This window comes from Ictalurus furcatus, chromosome 16 (genome assembly GCF_023375685.1).
Source record: "Ictalurus furcatus strain D&B chromosome 16, Billie_1.0, whole genome shotgun sequence".
NCBI lineage: Eukaryota > Metazoa > Chordata > Actinopteri > Siluriformes > Ictaluridae > Ictalurus > Ictalurus furcatus.
In genome coordinates this window covers 18,792,622-18,814,798 of record NC_071270.1, presented here as the reverse complement: position 1 = coordinate 18,814,798, position 22,177 = coordinate 18,792,622, and the positions used below count along the sequence as shown (strand labels likewise).

General features: G+C 39.0%; 2 protein-coding genes across 7 annotated transcripts in view; both read right to left on the bottom strand.

The window, feature by feature from the left end:
- Positions 1 to 3,795: 3,795 nt before the first annotated feature.
- hmgcs1 (3-hydroxy-3-methylglutaryl-CoA synthase 1 (soluble)) lies at positions 3,796 to 16,463 on the bottom strand. 5 transcript variants are annotated; one of them, XM_053645598.1, is made up of 10 exons: positions 14,174 to 16,463; positions 13,711 to 13,738; positions 11,958 to 12,415; positions 11,595 to 11,720; positions 10,127 to 10,291; positions 9,319 to 9,487; positions 8,215 to 8,385; positions 7,533 to 7,855; positions 7,248 to 7,405; positions 3,796 to 6,428 (listed from the first exon to the last, which is right to left on the bottom strand). In XM_053645598.1, the coding sequence occupies exons 3-10, from the start codon at positions 12,403 to 12,405 to the stop codon at positions 6,339 to 6,341; spliced, it is 1,650 nt and encodes a 549-aa protein (XP_053501573.1). In that variant the 5' UTR covers positions 12,406 to 12,415; positions 13,711 to 13,738; positions 14,174 to 16,463; the 3' UTR covers positions 3,796 to 6,338. The 5 variants fall into 5 exon arrangements, with proteins under 5 accessions (XP_053501573.1, XP_053501574.1, XP_053501569.1 ...); XM_053645599.1 differs by lacking the exon at positions 13,711 to 13,738 and having other exon boundaries at positions 7,533 to 7,658; positions 7,749 to 7,855; positions 14,174 to 16,462; XM_053645594.1 differs by lacking the exon at positions 13,711 to 13,738.
- A 2,198-nt stretch (positions 16,464 to 18,661) lies between these two features.
- Positions 18,662 to 22,177, bottom strand: part of map3k1 (mitogen-activated protein kinase kinase kinase 1, E3 ubiquitin protein ligase) — a 40,915-nt gene continuing 37,399 nt past the window's right edge. For both annotated transcript variants that reach the window (XM_053644974.1, XM_053644975.1), the window contains exon 20: positions 18,662 to 21,232. In XM_053644974.1, coding sequence (XP_053500949.1) covers positions 21,083 to 21,232 — 150 coding nt within the window. In that variant the 3' untranslated portion in view covers positions 18,662 to 21,082. The remainder of the gene's footprint in view (positions 21,233 to 22,177) is intronic.

Genomic DNA, 22,177 nt, shown 5'->3' with positions numbered 1-22,177 from the left:
GCGCCGTTAGAGCTCCGCCCTACAGCCGCGTCCCAATCCGCACACTCCCCTACTACATAGTACACAAGAGCAGTACTACAGAAGCGCATGCGTACTACATACTATTTAGTAAGGTAGTATGTGGTTTGGGACGCAGCTTGTGGAACATTTGCTAAACTTGAAAGTCGTTTTTACCAAAGATAAAAGAAAAAAAAAAACCAAGAAATGGCCTGCTTGTAGAGCTTTTTATTTTTTTTAATAAATAGTGTCGATCAAATTAATTATTTAATTAATTAGCCAGGTCGTTTGATAAAAAAAAAAATATTTGATTATTAATGTTTATTTATTTGTAACGCAATTGTGCCATTAGAGATTAGTTTCTATACTAAATACATTTCTCTATACGGTTTGGAACAAGAAAAGTTTGAAAACGTACTTTTTAGCATTGACAAGAGCACTTCTATGATGGCGCCATCTTGTGGTACATAACAGCACAACAGGAAACTCTCGGTTTAAAGAAACCATTCTGCCCAAAATTATATTTACACAATAATTTACTTCATTCCAGATGCGCTCGTTCAACCAAATTGCACTGGAGCTTGTGTTGATAACAAGTAATGGAAGCTCATGTCTACCTCTGGGGTTTCCTCTGGGTGCTACGCTTTCCTCCTCCAGTCCAAAGACATGCTTTGTAGGCTGATCGGCATTTCTAAATTGTTTTGTTTCTGCACTTATATAGTGCTTTTATCCAAAGCGTATCCTACACAATTTAGCACACCTACTACACTGTGTCTCATTCATCCATTCACACACACACAATGGTAGCAGAGCTGCCATGCAAGGCGCTAACTTGCCATCGGGAGCAACTTGGGGTTCAGTGTCTTGCCCAGGGACACTTCGATATGTGGAGACATGTGGGTCGGGAATCGAACCGCCAACCCTACGATTAGTGGACAACCCGTTCTACCACCTGAGCCACAGCCGCCCATAGAAGGTTGGAGTTTAAGCCCTTGAGCAAGGCCCTTATCCTCTCTGGCCCAGGGGCGCTGTATCATGGCTTACCCTGCACTCTGACCCCAGCTTCCTAACGAGCTGGGATATGCAAAGAAAGAAAAAGAATTTCACTGCGCTGTGATGTATATTCGACAATTAAAGGCTTCTTCTTCTAATCTTTATTCCATTCAGGGTGTCAGTGGATCCAGAGCCAATCCCGGGAACACTGGGCAAGAGGTGGGAATACCTCCTGTTCATTGCAGGGCACCATACACACACATTCACATACATTCACACGTAGCCTACATAACTTAACACACCTACTACTGGCATGTTTTCAGGTGGTTGGAGAAAACCAAAGAACCCAGATGAACACCACATACACAGTAACCCAATCTCAAGATCCAGCAAGAGATGCTGGAGCTGTGAGGCTTCTCCTCTATTCTCCAGTTTCCTCCCACCTCCAGAAAACATACCAGTAGGTGGATTGGCTATTCTAATTTGGCCCTTGGTATGAATGTGTGCATGGTGCTCAGCGATGGACTGGTGTCCCATTCAGGGCGTGTCATCCCCAGTGTTCCTGGGATAGGCTCTAGACACACTGCGCCTGGGGTTAAAGGATGAATGAATGAATGAATGAATGAATGAACAAATGAAGGAAGGAAGAAAAATAAGGAAAGAAATTGGAACTATATTATCATCCAAATGACTTCTAATGTAGACTTCCACTTCAAATTTTGGGCCTCATTTCCAGTCTACATCAGATAACTGCATGTTAAATGGTGTACTATACATGATGTAATAGAGTATAGAGTACTTGTTGTTGTTTTTTTGTTGTAGTTGCCAAATAAAATAAATTTGGAGGGGAGAGTTTTTACAGAATAACTATTTAAAATATTGACCCCGCACCCAACGGTGGCTTAGTGGTTAGCACGTTTGCCTCACCTCACACCTCCACCGTGGCCCTGTGTGTGTGTGAGGAGTTTGCATGTTCTCCCCGTGCTGCGGGGGTTTCCTCTGGGTACTCCGGTTTCCTCCCCCAGTCCAAAGACATGCATGGTAGGCTGATTGGCATGTCCAAAGTGTCCGTAGAGTATGAATGGGTGTGTGAGTGTGTATGTGATTGTGCCCTGTGATGGATTGGCACCCTGTCCAGGGTGTACCCTGCCTTGTGCCTGATGCTCCCTGGGATAGGCTCCAGGTTCCCCGTGACCCTGAAAAGGAGTATGCGGTAGAAGATGGATGGATGGATGGATGGACCCGCACCCATAGAGCTCAGGCCTTTTGTGTTGGCGCCATCTTTTGGTGTATAAAAGCACAACCGCTGTTTATATTTACTTGTGTAAACCAGCTACAAAGCTAATGTGGCTAACATGTTCAGTTTAGTATCGTATAAACTGTATGTGTAAGTCATCTCACACTTAAGAAGAAGAGTGATTTCATTGCTTGAAAAGACTGGGGTGTCATTTGTGTCCCACTGATATTACATTTACAACCGAGTATGTAAAGAAAAAAGACATTTTACACACTGGTAAAGTGTCCTTCACGGCAATGTGCATATTTCAGATAAATAACTGAAAACGCTAATAAAAGCATCTACAGTAATTACAAAACAGCATTTATTCCAGTTCCGGTCCCATATAACTACTACACTTTACCTTCAAATATAATCATTAAAATGTTCGTTTTGTTTTTTTTTTTCATTAATTTGTGACTCCATATGGCTCCCTGGGATAGGCTCCAGGTTCCCCGTGACCCTGAAAAGGAGTAAGCGGCTGAAGATGGATGGATGGATGGATGGTGACTCCATATGACATCTTGTGCTTGAAACATCTTTTCTCTTGTCGTCCATTAGAGGATTAAAACATATACACCGAGCCATAACATTAAATCCACCGATAGGTGAAGTGAATAACATTGATCTCATTATAATGGCACCTGTCAAGGTATGGGATATGTTAGGCAGCAAGTGAATAGTCAGATCTCGAAGTTGATGTGTTGGAAGCAGGAAAAATGGGCAAGTGTAAGGGCCAAATTGTGGGGTCAGTGCATCTCTAAAATGGCAGGTCTTGCGGGTTGTTCCCAGTATGCAGTGGTTAGTACCTAAAAAATGGTCCAAAAGTCACCCAAAGAAGGACAACCAGTGACCCGGTGACAGGGTCACGGTCACCGAAGACTCACTGATACACGTGGGGAGCAAAGGCTAGCCTGTCTGATCCGATCCCACAGAAGCGCTACTGTAGCACAAATTGCTGAAAAAGCTCATGCTGGCTATGATGGAAAGGTGTCAGAACATACAATGCATCTCAGCTTGCTGTGTAGCAGCAGATCAGTCAGAGTGCCCACGCTGACCCCTGTCCTTCACACAAACATTTTGTGCAATCTATTTATTCTACATGGCTATAAAAATTTGTGTTTTGCATTTGAGAATAAATAAATGAAAGACAACAACATGGATAATTTAAGAGATCTTTACTTTCATTTCATACATACTTACATAGATTACATAATTTTTTTATATATATATACAGCTTGTTTTCTGCAAGTTATGCCAGATTAGATACAATATTTTTTTTTTTTGCATTTACAAATATAAATAATTTTACGGCTAGTACTGTACATTACTCACCAAAAATCGGTATAAGTAAATGATCACAGTTAAATTTCTTGTAAACATTAGCCATTTCAAGTTAAAACTATTGAGGCAATTTGTTCTGGCTGCAATACATTTTATATATATATATATATATATATATATATATATATATATATATATATATATATATATATATACACACACACACACACACACACACACACACATACATACATACTCTCAGAAAGAAAAAAAAATACTACACTGCACTATTCTTTGCGTACACCTTTTTGTACCTTTAGTATATATATCTGTTACCTAGAAAGATGTATATCGTATACCTTTAAAGCTTTATCACTTAAATAATGTACCTTAAATCTTTTTTCTATAGGTACAATAAAGAAAAATAAACTTTTAAAAAGGTACAATTTGCAGGTACAAGATATATATTAAAAAGGTACAAAAGATAAGTGTACCACCACAACAGGAAAAGGTACAGTTTAGCACCCGTTTCTTTAAGAGAGTATATATAGCTATTCATTACATTATTCAGGTTTAATTGTGTTTCTTTAAAAACATTGAATGACATCAAACAAATCCCATACAGAAAAATCTCCTCAATGAAATGAAAATGTCTACAAGTGATTCTAACCAGTCTGAGGCACTGGCATTTATATTTAATATTTATTATAACTGAGCAAATTAAGCTCTTTATACACATTGCTCATTGGGAAAGAGGAAACCGACACCACTGTTTTGTAAGCTAGGGCCTGATTACCATCAGCCACTATTAAACTTCCACAGAGTTACCCGTGTGCGTGTGTGTATATTATTTTTTTTTAAAAAACAAACAAAAAAAACAACACATTTAAATCATGCTGATAAGGTCTCGTTAAATGCTCTACAGAGAAACTGCATTCATGAATGTGATGCTGCTTTAAAAGACACCAAATGATACAGTAAAGCACTAGGGTGCACTAATAACCCTAGATTTTATGTTCTACAGTGCAGTTTAACTCTCTTGGACTCCAGGTCATTGACAGCTGAACTCTTGTTCGAAAGGTTAATGTTATTTATTTACTTGTATTGAAACTGCATTATGACATTATCCGTCAGTCCCAAGTGTATGGTGAAAACAAGTTCTGCTTTTACATCCAGTTTCATCAAATAAAAACCTGCCTGCAGTATCAGAATGATCCCAGACACAATATGCGGCAAATGATATTTTGTAAGCTTTTTAAATTTGGCACAACCAACGGCAAGGGGGCTCAAGAACAGACAGAATGAAAGACTACACACAACCAGAACACATTAAAAACAAAAAGTATGTGAATTTCTCAAGAGTTCCGATCATCACTGTGTCAACAGCTTCAATGAGCCTGATTTATAGATAGTGAGTGCATCTGTCTTTCCTTTAATCCTTCCCTGCTTTAGTGGTCCCAATTGTTTTAAAAACCAAAAACAAAAAGTGCAGTTACATCTATTAAACAACTAATATTACTTTCACTTATACTCTGGTGATCAATAATTATACAATACCTTAACTTCATTCTGAACTGCATTTATCCTCAGTTTTACAGATCCAGCCAAGCTCATGGGCTAATTTTATCTCCGTTAATAACAGAACACTACCTAGTGTTGGTATTTTTTTAGTTGTTGGTTACATATCACTATCTTGCTGCAAAACTGACCATGACTGTAATTGAGAATGCACATCGCAGAATCTTTAACATCACGTTAACTGATTAAAAGGTGGCTCTCAAATGGTGCAGTAAGATATAAAGGATGTGTCACTGGATACAACGCTGGATCAACAGTTCCACATGCACCAACAGCCACAACAGGCCATGCTCTTATTGGGTTGGTGTGCTCTTACACGCACATTCAACTACCCAGAGAGAAAGATGTGGTGACAGGAAGCAGCCTCCAGGTTGGTAGCAACCATTTAATAAAGGGAGAGTTCAAGATAGCAGGTGGCGAGGACTATAATTGCAGAGAAAATTAAGGAGAATTTTCAGTTGACTCAGCTGTGCTGATACGACAATGGTCATGGTGACACACAACGGACTACACTTATGGACTAGTAATATAATTATTAAAAAGCACAAAAACCAGAACAAGACATGATATTTACACATGCTTCCAAATTTAAAGAAAATGTCAGAAATGTGGGGGTAAAAAAGCAGCAGCACCGCTTACTGAAAAACAGCATGAGGAAGAAAAAAAAAAAAAATGTAAAAAAAAAAAAAAAAGGTCAACATCCCTTTACTCCCACCCTTACACAGCTGGGCCTGATTTTCTTATTATCTCTTCCTCAAAACATTTCCACTAATTTCCAATGCAAACAAAAGATCCTAAAAAGAAACCTGATGTGAAATCAGACTGAGGATTATTTGAGGGGGAAACCCCCCCCCAAAAAAAAAAAAAAAAAAACAACATTCCCCTTTGTCTGTGCATAGATTGTGGGTTCTGAGCAGCAGTCATGTACACTTTGCCACATTGTGCTCGTTACTTTGAAAAAAATATGTTGTTATTTGTCATGATGGTACCACCCACTTTCCACCATTCTCTTACCTCACCAACGTGTATATAAGAACAGCTTAAACTGACAGAATAACCAATCCTATCCAGGAATATTTAAAAATCTATCCTTGTTCAGAAATGTCTCAAGACCAAGACAGAAAGCCCTGCCTTGACCTCTTTTCGTTTTCGCCCGGATCACGTGTCCTTATTGTCACCTACAGTATGAATAACCTCACTGAGGTTAACGTCAATGTTCCCCATTAGTAATAGTGACTGCCTCAGGGACAGCAGTAGTGGCTGGGATGCGGGGCATCTTCTTCACCGGGCTGGGGATGTGCTGCCGGAGTAGAGAAATGCAAATTAGATTAGATTCATTAAATATAAACCTTAGATTATGGGTGGGACATTATACAGGAATAATGGATGATAACTACACAAACATTTTTAGTATCAGGTTACGTATTTGAATACTCAGAGAAAATGACATTAAACGACGAAACACTGAATTAGCAGTGCGTGTACTAAGGTGCAGTTTGTATATTTTTAAAATTGCTGCAATCTTCATAACTAACTTAATATTCATAATTTCATGCATACTTTGAAAACACTGATTTGCAAAATGGCCATGTAATGTTTCATGTAATGTTTCAGGCTTAACCTTTTTTTTTTTTTTTTTTTTAAAGACCAGAAATTTATTTTGGGTGGGGCTGAGCTACTCTCCATTGCCCCTTTTCCTTAAAAGGCAACTAATGAGGCATATGTAGGAGGTCTGTTACGGGAGGGGACGGCTTGTCAACATTTTCTTTACCATTGCAGTTCATGTTATGGCCAACAGATGGCGATGGTATTTGTTTAGGGAAATTGTGATACATTTTTAAAAAACATTTATTTGATAATAAGTCAACTTTCACTATTTCATCAAAGTAATTTAGAATACTATTTTCACTCATTCTTGCCTGGTATATTTATTTCTTAAAAAAGTACATAAGCATATTTCACAAATCTTGTATATTTAAAGGGGCACAACTCAACTAGGAGCAAGATTTGTTGAACCATCAGTTATACGAGTATTGCGTAACTGTTTTATGTTTCCTCATCAGGTTACATCTTCATAGCAGTATACCATGACAAAAGTCCATTTAATCTTCTGCCATACCTCGGATGCGGTCACGGAATTAAGAAGTCCTGCCTCCAGAGGTCCGTGTTCATCCAGGGAACGTCTAGTGTAATATCTGCGGTGTTTCTCATCCACACGCGTTAGATACCATGTGCCTGGGAACAACTCGTCCACTGAACCCTGGGGGACGTAGTTTGCTGTAGGAGTAAACCAGATACCAATAATGGTGGGGACAGTCATGATCAATATCCCTCTATTATATTTCCATCAGGTCATGAAACTGAAAATATAGAAACTGATAGAGATAAAGACTTGGTGGTTTACCCAAGTGATGGGTCTCCTCTCTAAGCTTCATGTTGTCTGCAAAGACAGCAGGTGGAACCTTCTTCCTAGAGTCCAGTCGGGCCTGCAGATCTGACAGACTGGAAACCAGTTTATCTAGTGTAGAGCCTTGGGATAAAACACACACGTTTACATGACTTGTGACGTCAAGGCATCTCCATAAAGTTGTGTGTGCTGTGAATACATGTATACACTCACCAGGTGTAGCATCTTGTGTCACTCTGATCGAGTAGAGTGTGGCAGCGAAGCCTGATCCGTATGAGAACAAGCCAATTCTCTGACCTGCCAACTCCTGAGGTGTAAATCTGTCAGGATAACAAGAAAAAATTTCTCTTAAATCCTCATACAATACAAGTTATGCATTCTGATACACCTAACGAAAAATGATAGGAATTCTACATGTTCGCCACTGAAGGATTTGTTGAATAAAACAGCTCTAGTAGAAGTCTCTCTCAGGTCTGTCTCGTACGAAGACCTGTACTGTTAGTGTCATTTTGTATCCGGCTGTAGTTTTGTGTTAACTATAACCGTGCATATAAAACAATGCTGACAGAATAAAACAATTCTGTGAAGCTCATATGTTAGAGAATTAGACAGTGTTCAAGAGAAGAAAAAAAAATATATATGGGAAGCTATTCTAGAAAGTGTAAACAAGGTGACATACTGTGCTAGAATGGAAGCCAGACAACCATACACAGATGGTGTGTACATGTTGCCATTCTGGTTGGATATGAGCAGGGAGGCCTTGGTTTTCTGCTCAAACATCTCTGCGCTGGCTTTCATGAAGGCCTTCTCCACATCACGGTCAAAATACGTGTCCTCAGCCTTCACATCCCTGGGGTAAAACCATAATAATATAATCGAAACGATCAGACGAATAACAAAAGAGCAAGAAAAAGTGAAGATTGTGGTTCTGCGTGTGTGACGAGGCAGTCAGAATTAATTTTACTGTTCAAATGCTAGATATCAGAATTGATTCATTTAAAAATAAATAAATAAATAATTCGTTCAATTTGTAAGGTTCCCTAAAGATAAGTCTACTGAAATACACATTTCTGATTTTTTTTTTTTGCCAAATGAGCATTGTTTCCTGATGTATGTATGTGTATATGTACACATTTTATTTAAAAATAAATAAATAAATAAATAAAAATAATTATGTATCAGTTTAAAATTCAAGAAACTTCTACAGGGACTAGATTCTGTAAAAGCATTACATCATACCCTATATGGTGAACATGTATAGTGAATAAAAAGCCATTTGGGATTTGACCTAACTGAGTGAAGGTAGATTTATATAAAAAATAAAAATAAAAATAGATTCCTACATAAAGAGGAGTTAAAGATGGCAGATTTTGAGCAGGATCTCAAAACAAAATATCAGCAACATGACAACATTACTGTCCTAGATGTGAATGTGTGTGCATGATAATGTACTGGTGTCCTAAAACGCTTAAACTTTACTGCTTGCTCATGATTTTCTGATTCACACCATTTGCTTTTTGTGTTAAATTTGAATTGGGAAGCTCAAGTGAAAGACAACTGATCGTTCTGTGCACTTTAGACGGAATCTCTCAAGTACACAAGATGATAAAAGCAGTTGTCCTTGCATACACACTTCTAGTCATGTCAGTGAAGCCACAACAGCGTGTTAGAGATCAAAGCAGACTACAGGCTGCCCAAAGTTTATTTTAATGCTTGTACGCAGGGCCTCACAGGAAATGACAGCTCTGTCTCTCTGCAGTTCTCTTCATTTATGGATACTAACCTGAAGGCCTCCAGGCCGCTGAAAGGCCCACTCTCCATGTCGGGGTTGGGATGAGACAGGAAGTCGTTGAGCAGGAGTCGAGCCAGAGACTTCTGAACCAGTTTACAATAGGGAGAATGGAAGACCATGTAGCCAAAGTCTTTCAGACTGAAACGTCTCTCAAGGCCCTCTGAAATGAACGCACAACCAAACAAAAACATATTTACATACAAAACAGATGTAAATAAGTATGTTGTATTGAGCTTCAGTTATTTAGATAGAGATCGTCATCATCATCATCAGTGGGTGTGTCTCAATCAGCTCCCTAGTTCAACAGATGGTACGTAATCATTTCGCTGGAAACTGAGTCAGCAATGTCCCAATGTATAGTGAGCCAGGCTCTTTACTAGTGCCTGAACTCGTGTACATGATATACTTATTCATGATCTAGTGAGCCGATTGAGACGCACCCACGGTCCTTCATGAGGTAGTTATATACTCTGAGGTTTCTTGATCATTGTTCTTTAGCCTACTCTAAAGAAGCACACCTCAGTGAAAACAAGCAATAAACCACTACTGTATTAATTTAAGCTCAAAAACTCCTCCTGTGGCCATGACAAGAACACTTGGCTTAAAGTAAAACAGAAGAAAACACACCTCATACCATGGGAGGTATAGGAACAGCCTAGCTTGACTTACTACTTTACATAGTTGAAATGTGAGTAAAGTAAGTAAACTGCACTGTGCTGCAGTGACAGCAGAGAGTATCTTTGCATGGTCAGATAAAGTGCTTGCATAATGAATGAGCGTGCTGATGAAGAGTACACACCTCTTTGCCATTGGGCTTGAATTTTATTGCGGTAGACAGAGTAACATCTGTCCAATGCACTGAGGTAGCACTGGATGGAGAGCTTGCCATCAACTACGGGATACTCTGACACCATATCAGGCTTATAGAAATCATACGCGTGCTGCATATGGGTCCCTCGTAGGCCTGCAGAAAGAAAGAAAAAAGAGACCGTTATGAACCACTAGCCAGTTTAGTATCATGCAAGCTGTGTGTTTACACCATCAAACACCATTTGGGTCAGTAATGCCAAAACTAAAATGGCATGATGTATCTTAATTACAAGTATTAATAATTGATACTTGGAGTTTTACTGTCATCTAAATCAAGACTTACACTTCCTATCCAAATGTAAAAATGGAGTTGACAGACTATGTACTGGAGGAAAGGGGAAGAAAGAAAGAAAAAAGAAAAAAACACCCTTATGGCTAAGATAACTGCATCTATTGTTTGGACTACACAATCTCCTTTCTTATACATAACATCAGGTGACAGTTATATTCACAATTACACTCCCGCCCACTCCTGTGGAAACTTTGACCAATCCCGCCCACTCCTGCGGAAACTTTGACCGATCCAAACCACTACTGTTGAACTTTGACCAATCCCGCCCACTCCTGCAGAAACTCTGACCAATCCTGCCCACTCCTGCAGAAACTCTGACCAATCCAGTCCCCTCCTACTGAAGTTTGACCAATCCCGCCCACTCCTGCAGAAACTCTGGCCAATCCCGCCCACTGCTGCAGAAAGTTTGACCAATATTTTCTAACAAACTTGGTTGGTCCTATTAGGTCTTACTTTGTTACCCAAGCTTCCTATCAGACCATCTGTTCCTGCCCACATGAAAGTAAATACTTCCTGCTCCCATGACTTTTGTTGGGTCCTGTGGGATCCCAGTCCCGATTCATACCTCTGGTTTGATATACCGATCAATTCAACAGGGTTTGAGTTGAGAGTGTGATGATTTAAACAAGTATTTTCCATGGTGCTAAAGTGTATTTGTTAGCTGTATCAGCCTCGTAGTTCCAGTACAAAAGCAAACTTTGGGCAGGTGCGAACTCATCGACTACATTTGGGGTGAAGGGGAAAATGATGCAAATTTCAATTTTGTCTGAACCTTTGCTTCAAGAGGATCTGTGCAACAAGCATTCATTTTAAACCATTCAGTGTCAGACAACTTTGAAGCTATTTTACGGAAATAAAAAAAAACCCCGCGATAATCATTCAGTCCAAACTGATTTGTTTCCCCAGATATACTACTTTCACTTCCTTACATTTTAAGAAAATCCTATTCAATTTTGTACGGTCTTACAGGTGTGTAATCAGAGTTTACAAACAGTAGCAAGTCTCAGCAGCATGCTAACTTTGACCTTAGCTATCAAAACAAGAGCAGTGGTGTAAGTGTACCAAAGGTCATGACAGCTGTGATTTTTTTTTTAAGGCCACATACCTCTATCAAATGCCAGAGGTGCATTAGGCCCTACCAACATGGCCACTGCTCCAGCGCCTCCTGTAGGCCTGGCACTGCCTGTTGCATACACCGCGATATCTCCAGCCACAACCAGAGCGTAGCGACCTGCAGCAGGAAATAATCAATACAAATCAAAACACAAATACCAACACCGATGAATACTATGAGCATTAAAGTAAAATGATTTCAGTATGATGCACTTAATCCTTGGAAAATCTAAGAGTAGGCATAACTCTAAAAAGTACCTCCTTTATAAGTAATCACTTTCATCAAAGCTCTCAGCAGTGCGTCTATAAATAAAATCCCGATCAAAGTCAGAATATATGATTAAGCAAAGTTTACCGTCCCAGGAGCTGGACTCCACCCAGTTGACAGCGTTGAAAAGAGCAGCGGTGCCTCCGTAGCATGCGTTAGTGGTGTCGATTCCCTCCACGTCTGTATTTCCGGATTCCTCAAACAGCTGCATTAATACCGTCTTCACCGACTTCGACTTGTCGATGATGGTCTCTGTGCCCACCTCGAGTCTTCCCACGCTGTCGTACGACAAGCAGTTTCTCTCCATAAGCCGCTGCACCACGGTCAGACACAGCGAGTTAATGTCCTCCCGGTCTGAGCAGAAACCCATTCGCGCTTGCCCAAGACCGATGGTGTACTTCCCTGCTCCAACATCATCAAACTCCTCCAGTTCCGCCTGGTCTACATACTGGGAGGGAATGTAGACCTCCATAGCAATGATGCCCACATCTTTGGGCCAAGTGTCTGAATAGCTCGTAGGGACAGAACCAGGCATTGTGATCGGACTGGAAAAGAAAACGTGCACTGCTCAACTGATTACGCCTGCACAGGAACAACCAAATAACACTTCCTGACAATTTCACCAGAATATTTGAAAATGTGTCCCGTGACACGTGCGCACTCTTGCAAAACCTGCAAGTCCTCTGCAATAGGATTAAAGGTTTAATCTGGTGAAAGGTCAAAAAAGCTGCTATCCCACGACCTTTTACCTAGTTACGTCACATCAAGCTATCCAAAACAGTCCCTGAAATGGCTATACAGCACACGACACTGAATGTACAGGGTGTCCCAAAAGTCTCTATACATGGGGGGAAATTAACATTTTTTTAAAAATCAAAATATACCTTTATTTACAAAACTTCCTCTACATCCTTGCCAATTCTTTGTAAACACACACAGAGTCGTCTCTCCCATCTTTGGCTCCCAGTCTGGCAACAGTGTTGTGTTTGCCATGTTTCCTGTTAAAAGTCCACCTCTACCTTGTAACAGCTTCCTGATCTCTATCCTGATATCGAGCGAGCGATCTATATATAGATAATGAGTCTTTATTTCTCACACGTACATATGCACAGTGAAATTCTTTTCTTCACATACCCCAGCATGTTAGGAGGTTGGGGTCAGAGTGCAGGGTCAGCACCCCTGGAGCAGAGGGTTAAGGGCCTTGCTCAATGGCCCAACAGTGGAGCTTGGCAGTGCTGGGGCTTGAACCCCCGACCTTCCGATCAGTAACCCAGAGCCTTAACCGCCAAACCACCACTGTCCCTAGATAAACTAATTATGAAAAATTTTGGAAGACATTTTGCTACAAAGTCGTAATTTCCCCTATATATGGAGACCCAACATAGTGAGGAGAAATCTACTAGTCAGTGACTTGGACAAACAGACATGAGGGGGGAAAAAAGCAAAACAAGTTAGCTATGCTTCAGACTTTTAACTAGGCTTACATATGAAGAAAGAACAACTAACCATATGCTATGTAAATCAATATAAAGACCCTATATTAGATCAGAGATTCCCAACCCTGGTTCTGCACATTGTAGTGCTTTCCCCTTCTCTAACACACTTCAGGAAGGGTTGTTCAGTAGCTGATTAGATGATTCAGCTTTGCTAAAATGCTAAAATGCTAAAATTAGCAACCAGGACTGGGAGCCTGTGTTTAATCATCAAACCATGGCACAGCTTTCCAACAGTCTTTGAGTCATTCTCATTAGTTACTGTATAACAAGCCGCCTTTTAAAACGCCCTGAAACAAAACAACTGCAAGATGGATATTTATATTTTAAAACAAAAATAAACTTACAGAAACTTTGGATGAGCAGCAGATCAACCTATAAAACAATGAAGTAGTGTCGCGGTGTCAGAGTGACCAGTGATTTGTCCTGACCTCAGCAATCAGCCGGCTAAGTGAACATCCCCTCCTGTAATTGGCTTACACGTTAACCTAACCAGATAAATATTCAAACCCGACTATACACACAGCCAAGAGGATGTTTCAGGACTTCTATACCTAAAATTAGTCATTATAAGAAAAAAATATATATTAGTTGATTACATTAAATGTTACTAGTAAAGTAACACACATGTCGATAGTTAGCTAGCTAATCAGCCCAAAACAGCGCTAGTGTTATGACGAGGTGTAACGACAGCTAGCTAACACAGCTAAACTAACCGGAAAACCACAACCTCATGACTCATAAATTCACTTCTAGTCTAGACGGTCAGGTTTTTTTCCGAAAAGTTCATATAACAGAATATCTTCTTACCTTACAAACATATAACACGAAAATTCAATGTCAGAAAGAGAGGAGTTTCTGCCCCTTCCCGAAGATCATAAGGTCAGTTCTTCCATGTGATCGTGAAGCCGGACAACAATAGCGGACGGACCGACTTCCGGTTTAGCAGTCAGAGACGCTTTCCAGCGTGCTATGGTTACGTTGTGTTTCAAATACAGTCCCGATTAATTATTTATCATTCAGTTTATCCACGCTTATTGTTAATAACGAAACATTCTAATATCGAAATTCTTTACCGAGTTTATCCCTGCTGAAAAACAACAACAATAGAAACTATTACAGACATTCTAATGGTTTCCACTACAAATACCACTAAAAGTCATGAGCGGTTAACCATTAAAACCGCGTAGGTCCTTACGGGTATCCACTAGACATAATAGACATAACATGCCACCAATAGAAGCCAACAAATTACTAGTAGAGACCCACAGGGTCCATTACAGTTGCCATTAAAACAAATACAATTACCATTATAGGTTCTCAGTGTTGTCCACTAGACCAGTGGTTCCCAAACTTTTCCAGGGCAAGGCCCCCCAAATGGCATTAAAATTTGACCAAGGCCACCCTTTTGCAAGATGTCTTTAAAACACATTAAAAATACAGACTTCTGAATATATCCCCCTTTTTTATTAATAATTACATCTTACATCTTTACATTAGGTTAGGAATTGATTTTGTGTGTGTGTGTGTGTGTGTGTGTGTGAGTGAGTGAGTGAGAACGATAAAACATACATTTATTTATTTTTCACACCAAATTGTTGAGACCCCCCGGGCGCCCCCTGGCGGCCCCCACTTTGAAAACCACTGCACTAGACATTACATGCTATCAATAAAAGGCAACAAATTACCAGTAGAGACCCATAGGGACCATTACAGTTTCCATTACAACCAGTACAATTCCCATTTCCAATTATAACCATTACGACCATTGCAATTTCTATAAGAGTTCCTATTTTTTTTCAGCAGGAATCATTGGGAAGTTTTTTTTTCTCCTAGTTTTCAAAACTATCAAAGTTAACACCTGTGCTGTATAATAAAAGATTCGTACATATTACAAGCCAAATAAATAATGGTAAAATATGTTCAATAAATATTAGCAGTTACCAGGAACACTGAATGCAAGGTGAGAGAATTCACCCCAGATGGGATACCAGTGGGAACACAACAGGAACACATTCACACAGTTATTATCTGTGTTTTTGGACAGTCTGAGGAAACCGGAGAACCCAGAGGAAACTCATGAGAACACAGGGCGAAAATGCGAAACAGACAGTAACCCGAGCTCAGGATTGAACCTGGACCTGCGAGGTGGTAATGTTACTCACTGCACCACTGCGCTGCTAACTTTAACAGAAATAACATGAAATCGTACAGGGTGTGATAAACAAAGGTTCTAAGAAGCTACCCATGTTTGGTATTTCTTGATTTGTGCTTTTAAATAGTGTACGGGAAATCTTTTACAAAGCGGATTATTGGGATGATGGTTTTAAAAATAGTGACAAAATGCAATATTTATTTATGTGTCCCACTTTACAATTAATATTATCCCTAATAATAAATAAGGTTTCACACACTTTACAGTAGTAACAATAATAGATGGATTGTTGCAGTTCTATTTCAGCTGAAGCTGTTAGATAGGATGTCCAAGTTTAATGTCAATCCTGCTTCATACAGATTTTTTACTTTGATTATACAATAAGAGGAGGAGTAAATGTAAACATTTTGGATCAGATAGGTTTCATCCTGTTCACTTTTTTCCATTTCTCATTATTTATAACATTACATAGGTTTAATGCAGTTTACTTGTGGGCTTGGTTTTAGTGTTTTTTTTTGTTTGTTTGTTTTTTGTTTTTTTGTAATTAAATTCATTATTTATTTATTTATTATTTAACCATTATTCATAACATTAGATTTAATTAGGTTTAGTGCAGTTAAACTTTTTTATTTTATTTTTCTTTTTTTTCATAAATTAGATAGTATTTTATTTTTATTTTATTTAGTTTTTCCTAGTTATTCATAGTATTATGTTTAAAACAGTTCACCTCTTTTGTATTTTTGTTATTTTTGCATTAAGCAAACGACTATTTATTACAAACAGGGCGAAAAAATATACTTACCTATATAAATATTCAGTTCTTCAATAAATATGTTGGAATTAAAGGCACAGTTGGTAATCTCGATGTGGACGCACACTTGGAAGTTTCTGATTCTGGCTTATTTATATACAGTAAGAGGACATTACCTGAGCGAGCGCTATTCAGATTTGAACGCGTTTTCGGCGCCCAATCAGGACAGAGAACCGAGGTTCTGAAGTTTTTATTGCCCGCCCCTTTTTAAGGGCGCACCAATCAGGGCGCGCGCAGACCGGCCGCGCTGCGAGTGGCTCAATGGTGTGAGTGAATGACGGCGTATGGTGAGAGAGCGCCGACCAATCAGCGCGCGCCTTTCAGTACGTCCCACGTGCGTGCGCCAATCCACGGGACCCCGGAGCATGTTTACAGCATCCCGTGGCTGGATATTCAAATCTGTCCTGACTTGAACAGGACAAAAACACGGTGACTGTGTTGGACAAGGTGGTGTTTCACCAGAAGTGTGACTAATAAGAGTGACTAATATAGTGACTTTGGAAAAATGTGAACAAGTGCTTATAATGTTTTACTGAATAAAGTAATGATGTGTGAAGTGAAACATTCTCACCTTTCTATCACAGCCACCATTAACTTTTTTTCGGACCAGATGGGCTAGCCTTCACTCACCAAGGGCATGGGTGCCCATGACCCTGGATCACTGGTTGTCCTTCCTTGGATGACTTGCTAGGCATTAACCACTGCATATGGGAACACCCATTTTGGAGATGCTCTGACCCAGTCATCCATCCATCCATCCTTACTCCTTTTCAGGGTCACGGGGAACCTGGAGCCTATCCCAGAGAGCATCGGGCACAAGGCGGGGTACACCCTGGACAGGGCACAATCACATACACACTCACACACCCATTCATACACTACGGACACTTTAGACACGCCAACCAGCCTACCATGCATGTCTTTGGACTGGGGGAGGAAACCGGAGTATCCAGAGGAAACCCCCACAGCACGGGGAGAACATGCAAACCCCAGCGGGACTTGAACCCTGGACCCTGGTGTGAGGCGAAGGTGCTAACCACTAAGCCACCGTGCGCCCTACCCAGTCATCAGATCCTTACGCTTGCCCATTTTTCCTGCTTCCAACACATCACACACTTTGAGAAGTGACTGTTCATGAGCTGCATAACATATTGTAATGAGATAATCAATATTATTCACTTCACCTGTCAGTGGTTTTAATGCTATGGCTGATTGATCTATAATCCTATTGAACACTACAAGATGTGGAAAAGTTCATAGGGGTGAATACTGATGTAATGCACTGTATTTTAAAAAAATAAATAAATAAATTTCTGGTTTCTAAATGATCCACAGCCTCACAATTAATGTTTTGGGATGGTTGCCCTTTAGAGGACTACAGCAGTGAGTCTATTTCTGTAATGTCTAAACAGGTTGGAGACACCTGTAGAGTAAATCTCTCCAGATCCTTCAAATTTCGAGGTCCATGCTGGTGGACTCTCCTCTTCAGTTCACCCCACAGGTCTTCTATGGGTTTCAAGTCAGGAGACTGGGATGGCCATGGCAGGACCTTGATTTTGTGGTCAGTAAACCATTTTTGTGTTGATTTTGATGTATGTTTTGGGTCATTGTCCGGCTGGAAGATCCAACCACGGCCCATTTTAAGCTTTCTGGCAGAGGTTTTAACTTCATATTTGTTGATATTTGATAGTCCATGATTCCATGTATCCTAACAAAATGTCCAGGTCCTCTGGCAGAAAAACAGCCCCAAAACATTAAAGAGCCACATTAAAGAGCCAGATGGTTTTTAACCATGGGCATGAGGTACTTTTCCATTTGGCTACCTCTCTGTGTGCACCAAAACCACCTCTGGTGTTGGCAAATGTCCAACGGTTTCAAACACGAAATTAATTGCGCTTGATATTTTTGCTTATGTATTTTTAAAATCCATTATATAATTTGTACAGGTAAATAACGTTTGATGATGGAAGTACTTTGGGTTTCCCCCCCCATATACACCCCAAGTTTTAAAGACCACTATTAAATGTTTTGTATTACTTTTTTGTAATGTTTTCTATTACTTTTTTTTTGTATTACTTTTGTGATCCAACAAAAGCTGTAAAAAAAAGAAAAGAAAAAAAAGTTCTGATCACCTTAAGGTGATCTCCCATGTACCCTGAAATGATTATAGTAGTCTTTATAAAAATAAGTGTACTGTTGTTTTAAATGTTAAGTAAATTTAAGTCTAGACTTTCTTTAATTCCTATTTTTTTTCCCCCTAATAGAAATGTACAACATTCAGGCAAAAGCTCAAACACCACCACAGTGAAAGAAAGCCGCATGTACAAAAAAATAAGACCAATTTCCCATTTTTATTTGCTAAAGACGAACACCAAAATAAGTCAATTTTGTTATAAAAAGGTTTGCAATGGGATAAAAACTTTAACTTTAATTAAACATTTCAATATGCTTAAAATGAAAGAATATAGCTTAAGCCAATTGTTCTGTTTCCTTAACCCAGAGGTTTCATGAGTCTATTTGCACAATAAAAATGGTGCTAATATAAAATTAGCCCCTAAGCCCTGGAAAACAGAGATTAAAATAAACAAATAACAGTCAAAAGAATATTTTATATATACACACATACATTTTATATATATATATATATATATATATATATATATATATATATATATATATATATATATATATATATATATATAAAAATGTATGTATGTATGTATGTATTGAGAAAGTGAACTTTGGTAAAGGAAACTCTATAGGACACCTGAGGTAGTAGAGACTGGAATAAAACAGCAAGTCTTCGTAATAAAAAAAGAAGAAGAAAGAAGAAGAAAAACAAACAAAAAAAAACAAAACAAAAAAAAAGGAAAAAGTACCAAGTGACAAGAAACAGCATTATTTCACAATTTCAGTCCAGCTCTGATCCATAAAAAGGGCAAAAATACAACAATATAAGTGTAAAATAAAATACATAACAGCAAGAGAAGAAAGAAAAATCAATAAACAATTGAAGTACTGAATTACAGGTATGACATATTTCAGTAATACTGATTAGCTTTTATGCATTTTAATGAATCAGATTTTTTTCCAGTATATAAAACGACAGAGTGCATAATCTTAAAGCTTTTTATAAAGACATTAAAAAGAAAGATAAAGTTAAAATAAACCCAAAGAGAAACAAAAATATGTATTTATGGAAAAAGTGTGGTATAAAAATACATGAGTCAAGTAAAATAATTTTAGCTACCAAAAATTTCACATATATTTACATCTTAACTCTTCAAGCCTGATCAGCTTGTATCCCACACAAAACGTGCATTAAATATAGTTTTATTTCTTTTTTTCTAAAAAAAAATTCTCTTTAAAAATTGTCACAAATTTTTTGACACCCCTTCATTTGATTAGGGGGTTTGCCCAAAAAAGAAAAAAAAAAAAAAAAAAAAAAAAAAAAACCCCAGAAAGAAACATTTTGGATTCTCAAAACTGAGCAACATCATGGTTTAACAGCTTACAAGAACACCACCAACACTTGAAGAGTTACAATTCATACAGTTATTATGATTTTAAAATGAACAAGTTCAGTGTTCCTAATCAAAAAGATGAGCAGACTCGTTCCCCCTGAAAAGAACATTGATGAGAAAGAAAGGCGCAAGCTCCGTAATATCCCTCCACCATAAACAGCTAACAGCGCTTATATTCAGCCTGAGGTGAATCTCAAATGCTCGGCTGGACAACGATCGCTTAAAACATGCACTGGATATTTTTAATGACAATAATCTCAAAATCAACAACATTGATTATTCGCATCAGATTTGAACAGCACCAAGAATGCAGTTGAGGAAATTTCCGGTAAAAAACAAACAAACAACAACAACAACAAAAAAAAAAACAGCCTTCTGAATAAAATTACACTGTTTACAATGAAGGCTCATGTACATGCTAACATGCCATCACAGAACGCGAAGGAAACTGAACTGCAAATTGATGGGTTTTTTTTAACGTAACATCACAAGTTATAAGTTCAGTTAGAGGTTCAAAAACAATTTGCTGGTCTCAATATTAAAAACTCAGTTAAACCCAGAAAGCTAATAAATGTATCCTCAACTCCGCCCTTAACGCGTATGAAATCATATATTTTTACACGGGATTTCCGTTGAGATTGGAAAAATAAAAAGATACATTTAGACAGATACCAGCGTTCTAAGCATTCACATTGAGCATTACGCTAGCTGAAATAGCCAAGTTTCTGTTTAGCATCACCTTTCCCTGAAACCTGTTCATGGTGTTTCTAGACGTCACGAAAGAAAAACATGATGGCCCAACAGTAAAATGCACAAATATGAAGTAACGGTTAAATGCAAAAGATTTAAAAATAAATTCCACCACTTAAAACAAAATTATTACACCTTTACTTAAAACACACCCCCAAAAAAACAACAACAATCTTGCTCCAGTTAGAGAGATTTCAATTTAAAAGCTTTTCAGCACCTTGCTGTGATTGAAATGGCAAGAAACAGTGCAGGAAGGAGCAGAGACTCGGTTTAACATAGAAACAGAATGCAGTGAAGAGACATGACGCGTTTGTAAAGGCACTCGATGGGCTGCTTTTGCATTATGTGCTGAGGCTACAGCAGTAAAGGGCCCAGTGTGTGTGTGCTGAGCTGAGCTGAGCTAGTGCTAGTGCGGAAGGGGGGACAGCAGTGATGGGGCAGCCTGGACAGGCACTTCAGTAGTTCCTGGACACTCAGTGTTACCAGTTATGGCGGAAGATAGGGTGTTTGAGGAGCTCGCGTGAGGACGGCCGGTCGGCAGGCTGCAGCTCTAGACAGCGCAGGGTGACGTCTCTCAGGCCCGGAGAAATGTGAGGAGGGATGGTGGGTGCTGTGGTAGCACTGGCAATCTGAGGGTAGGAACAGATTTAATGGAGTTAGAGGAACATGTGCTTAATAAACATGATACTGCAAACATGCACAGGCAAGAAGAAGAAGATGAAACTGACTAAATCTGTTTTTTAACTGAAGAAAATCCCAGGCCTAGGCTAAAACGCATGAACACTAGTGATGTGTCGTTCACAAACAACTCGGCTCTTTCGGGTGAACATAGGGAGTCGACTCACGTGTGAGTCGTTTGATCTTTTTTTATTGTAGATGCAGGCAATGACATTACTGCTGCAATGTAATTGAACTTGAATCAAAATGCATTGATGGAAATCTCAATACAACATCAGAGCTGTGAGATGTGTGTGACTCTCAGCTGTATGAGGCAGTATGACAGGCCCAAGATCTGCTGCATTACTATTGTTGGAGAGGTATACAGTAAAGCGTACGAGGTCAGTTACCAGGATAAACAGAAATGAAATTATTTTTTTTTTAATGAAGCACAATAACATTAATGCAGGGATGCTTAGAGGTAGAGTACGATTTCAGCCTGAGTTAAGTCAATAACAATCACTGATCAAAAGATAACTGGTCAAAAAGAGCGCCCTGTCTGAATTTGGAAAAAAATGGCAATGTGCAATTTGGGAGATGGACGAGTCAACTCTTACTGGTAAACTGTGCCAAATGACCTGAGCTGGAAATTCCATCATCATCAATAAATACTAGTACAACATAACTAAGGAGCAAGTGGAGACACCTCTCTGTCCTGATTGGACACCATTTGTTTTTCACTCCCGTGAACAGAATCTGCAGTGTCACAGAGGCCAGAGTTTCTCTTCTGAGCAGTTTTACTGACAGACTCCACAAAGTCCCTCACCAAATATTACAAAAACCTTTTACAAAAAAAATTTCCCTTTAGGAACCTTACTTTACTTACTCAAGTCATAGTTTGCCTAAAATCCAAACTG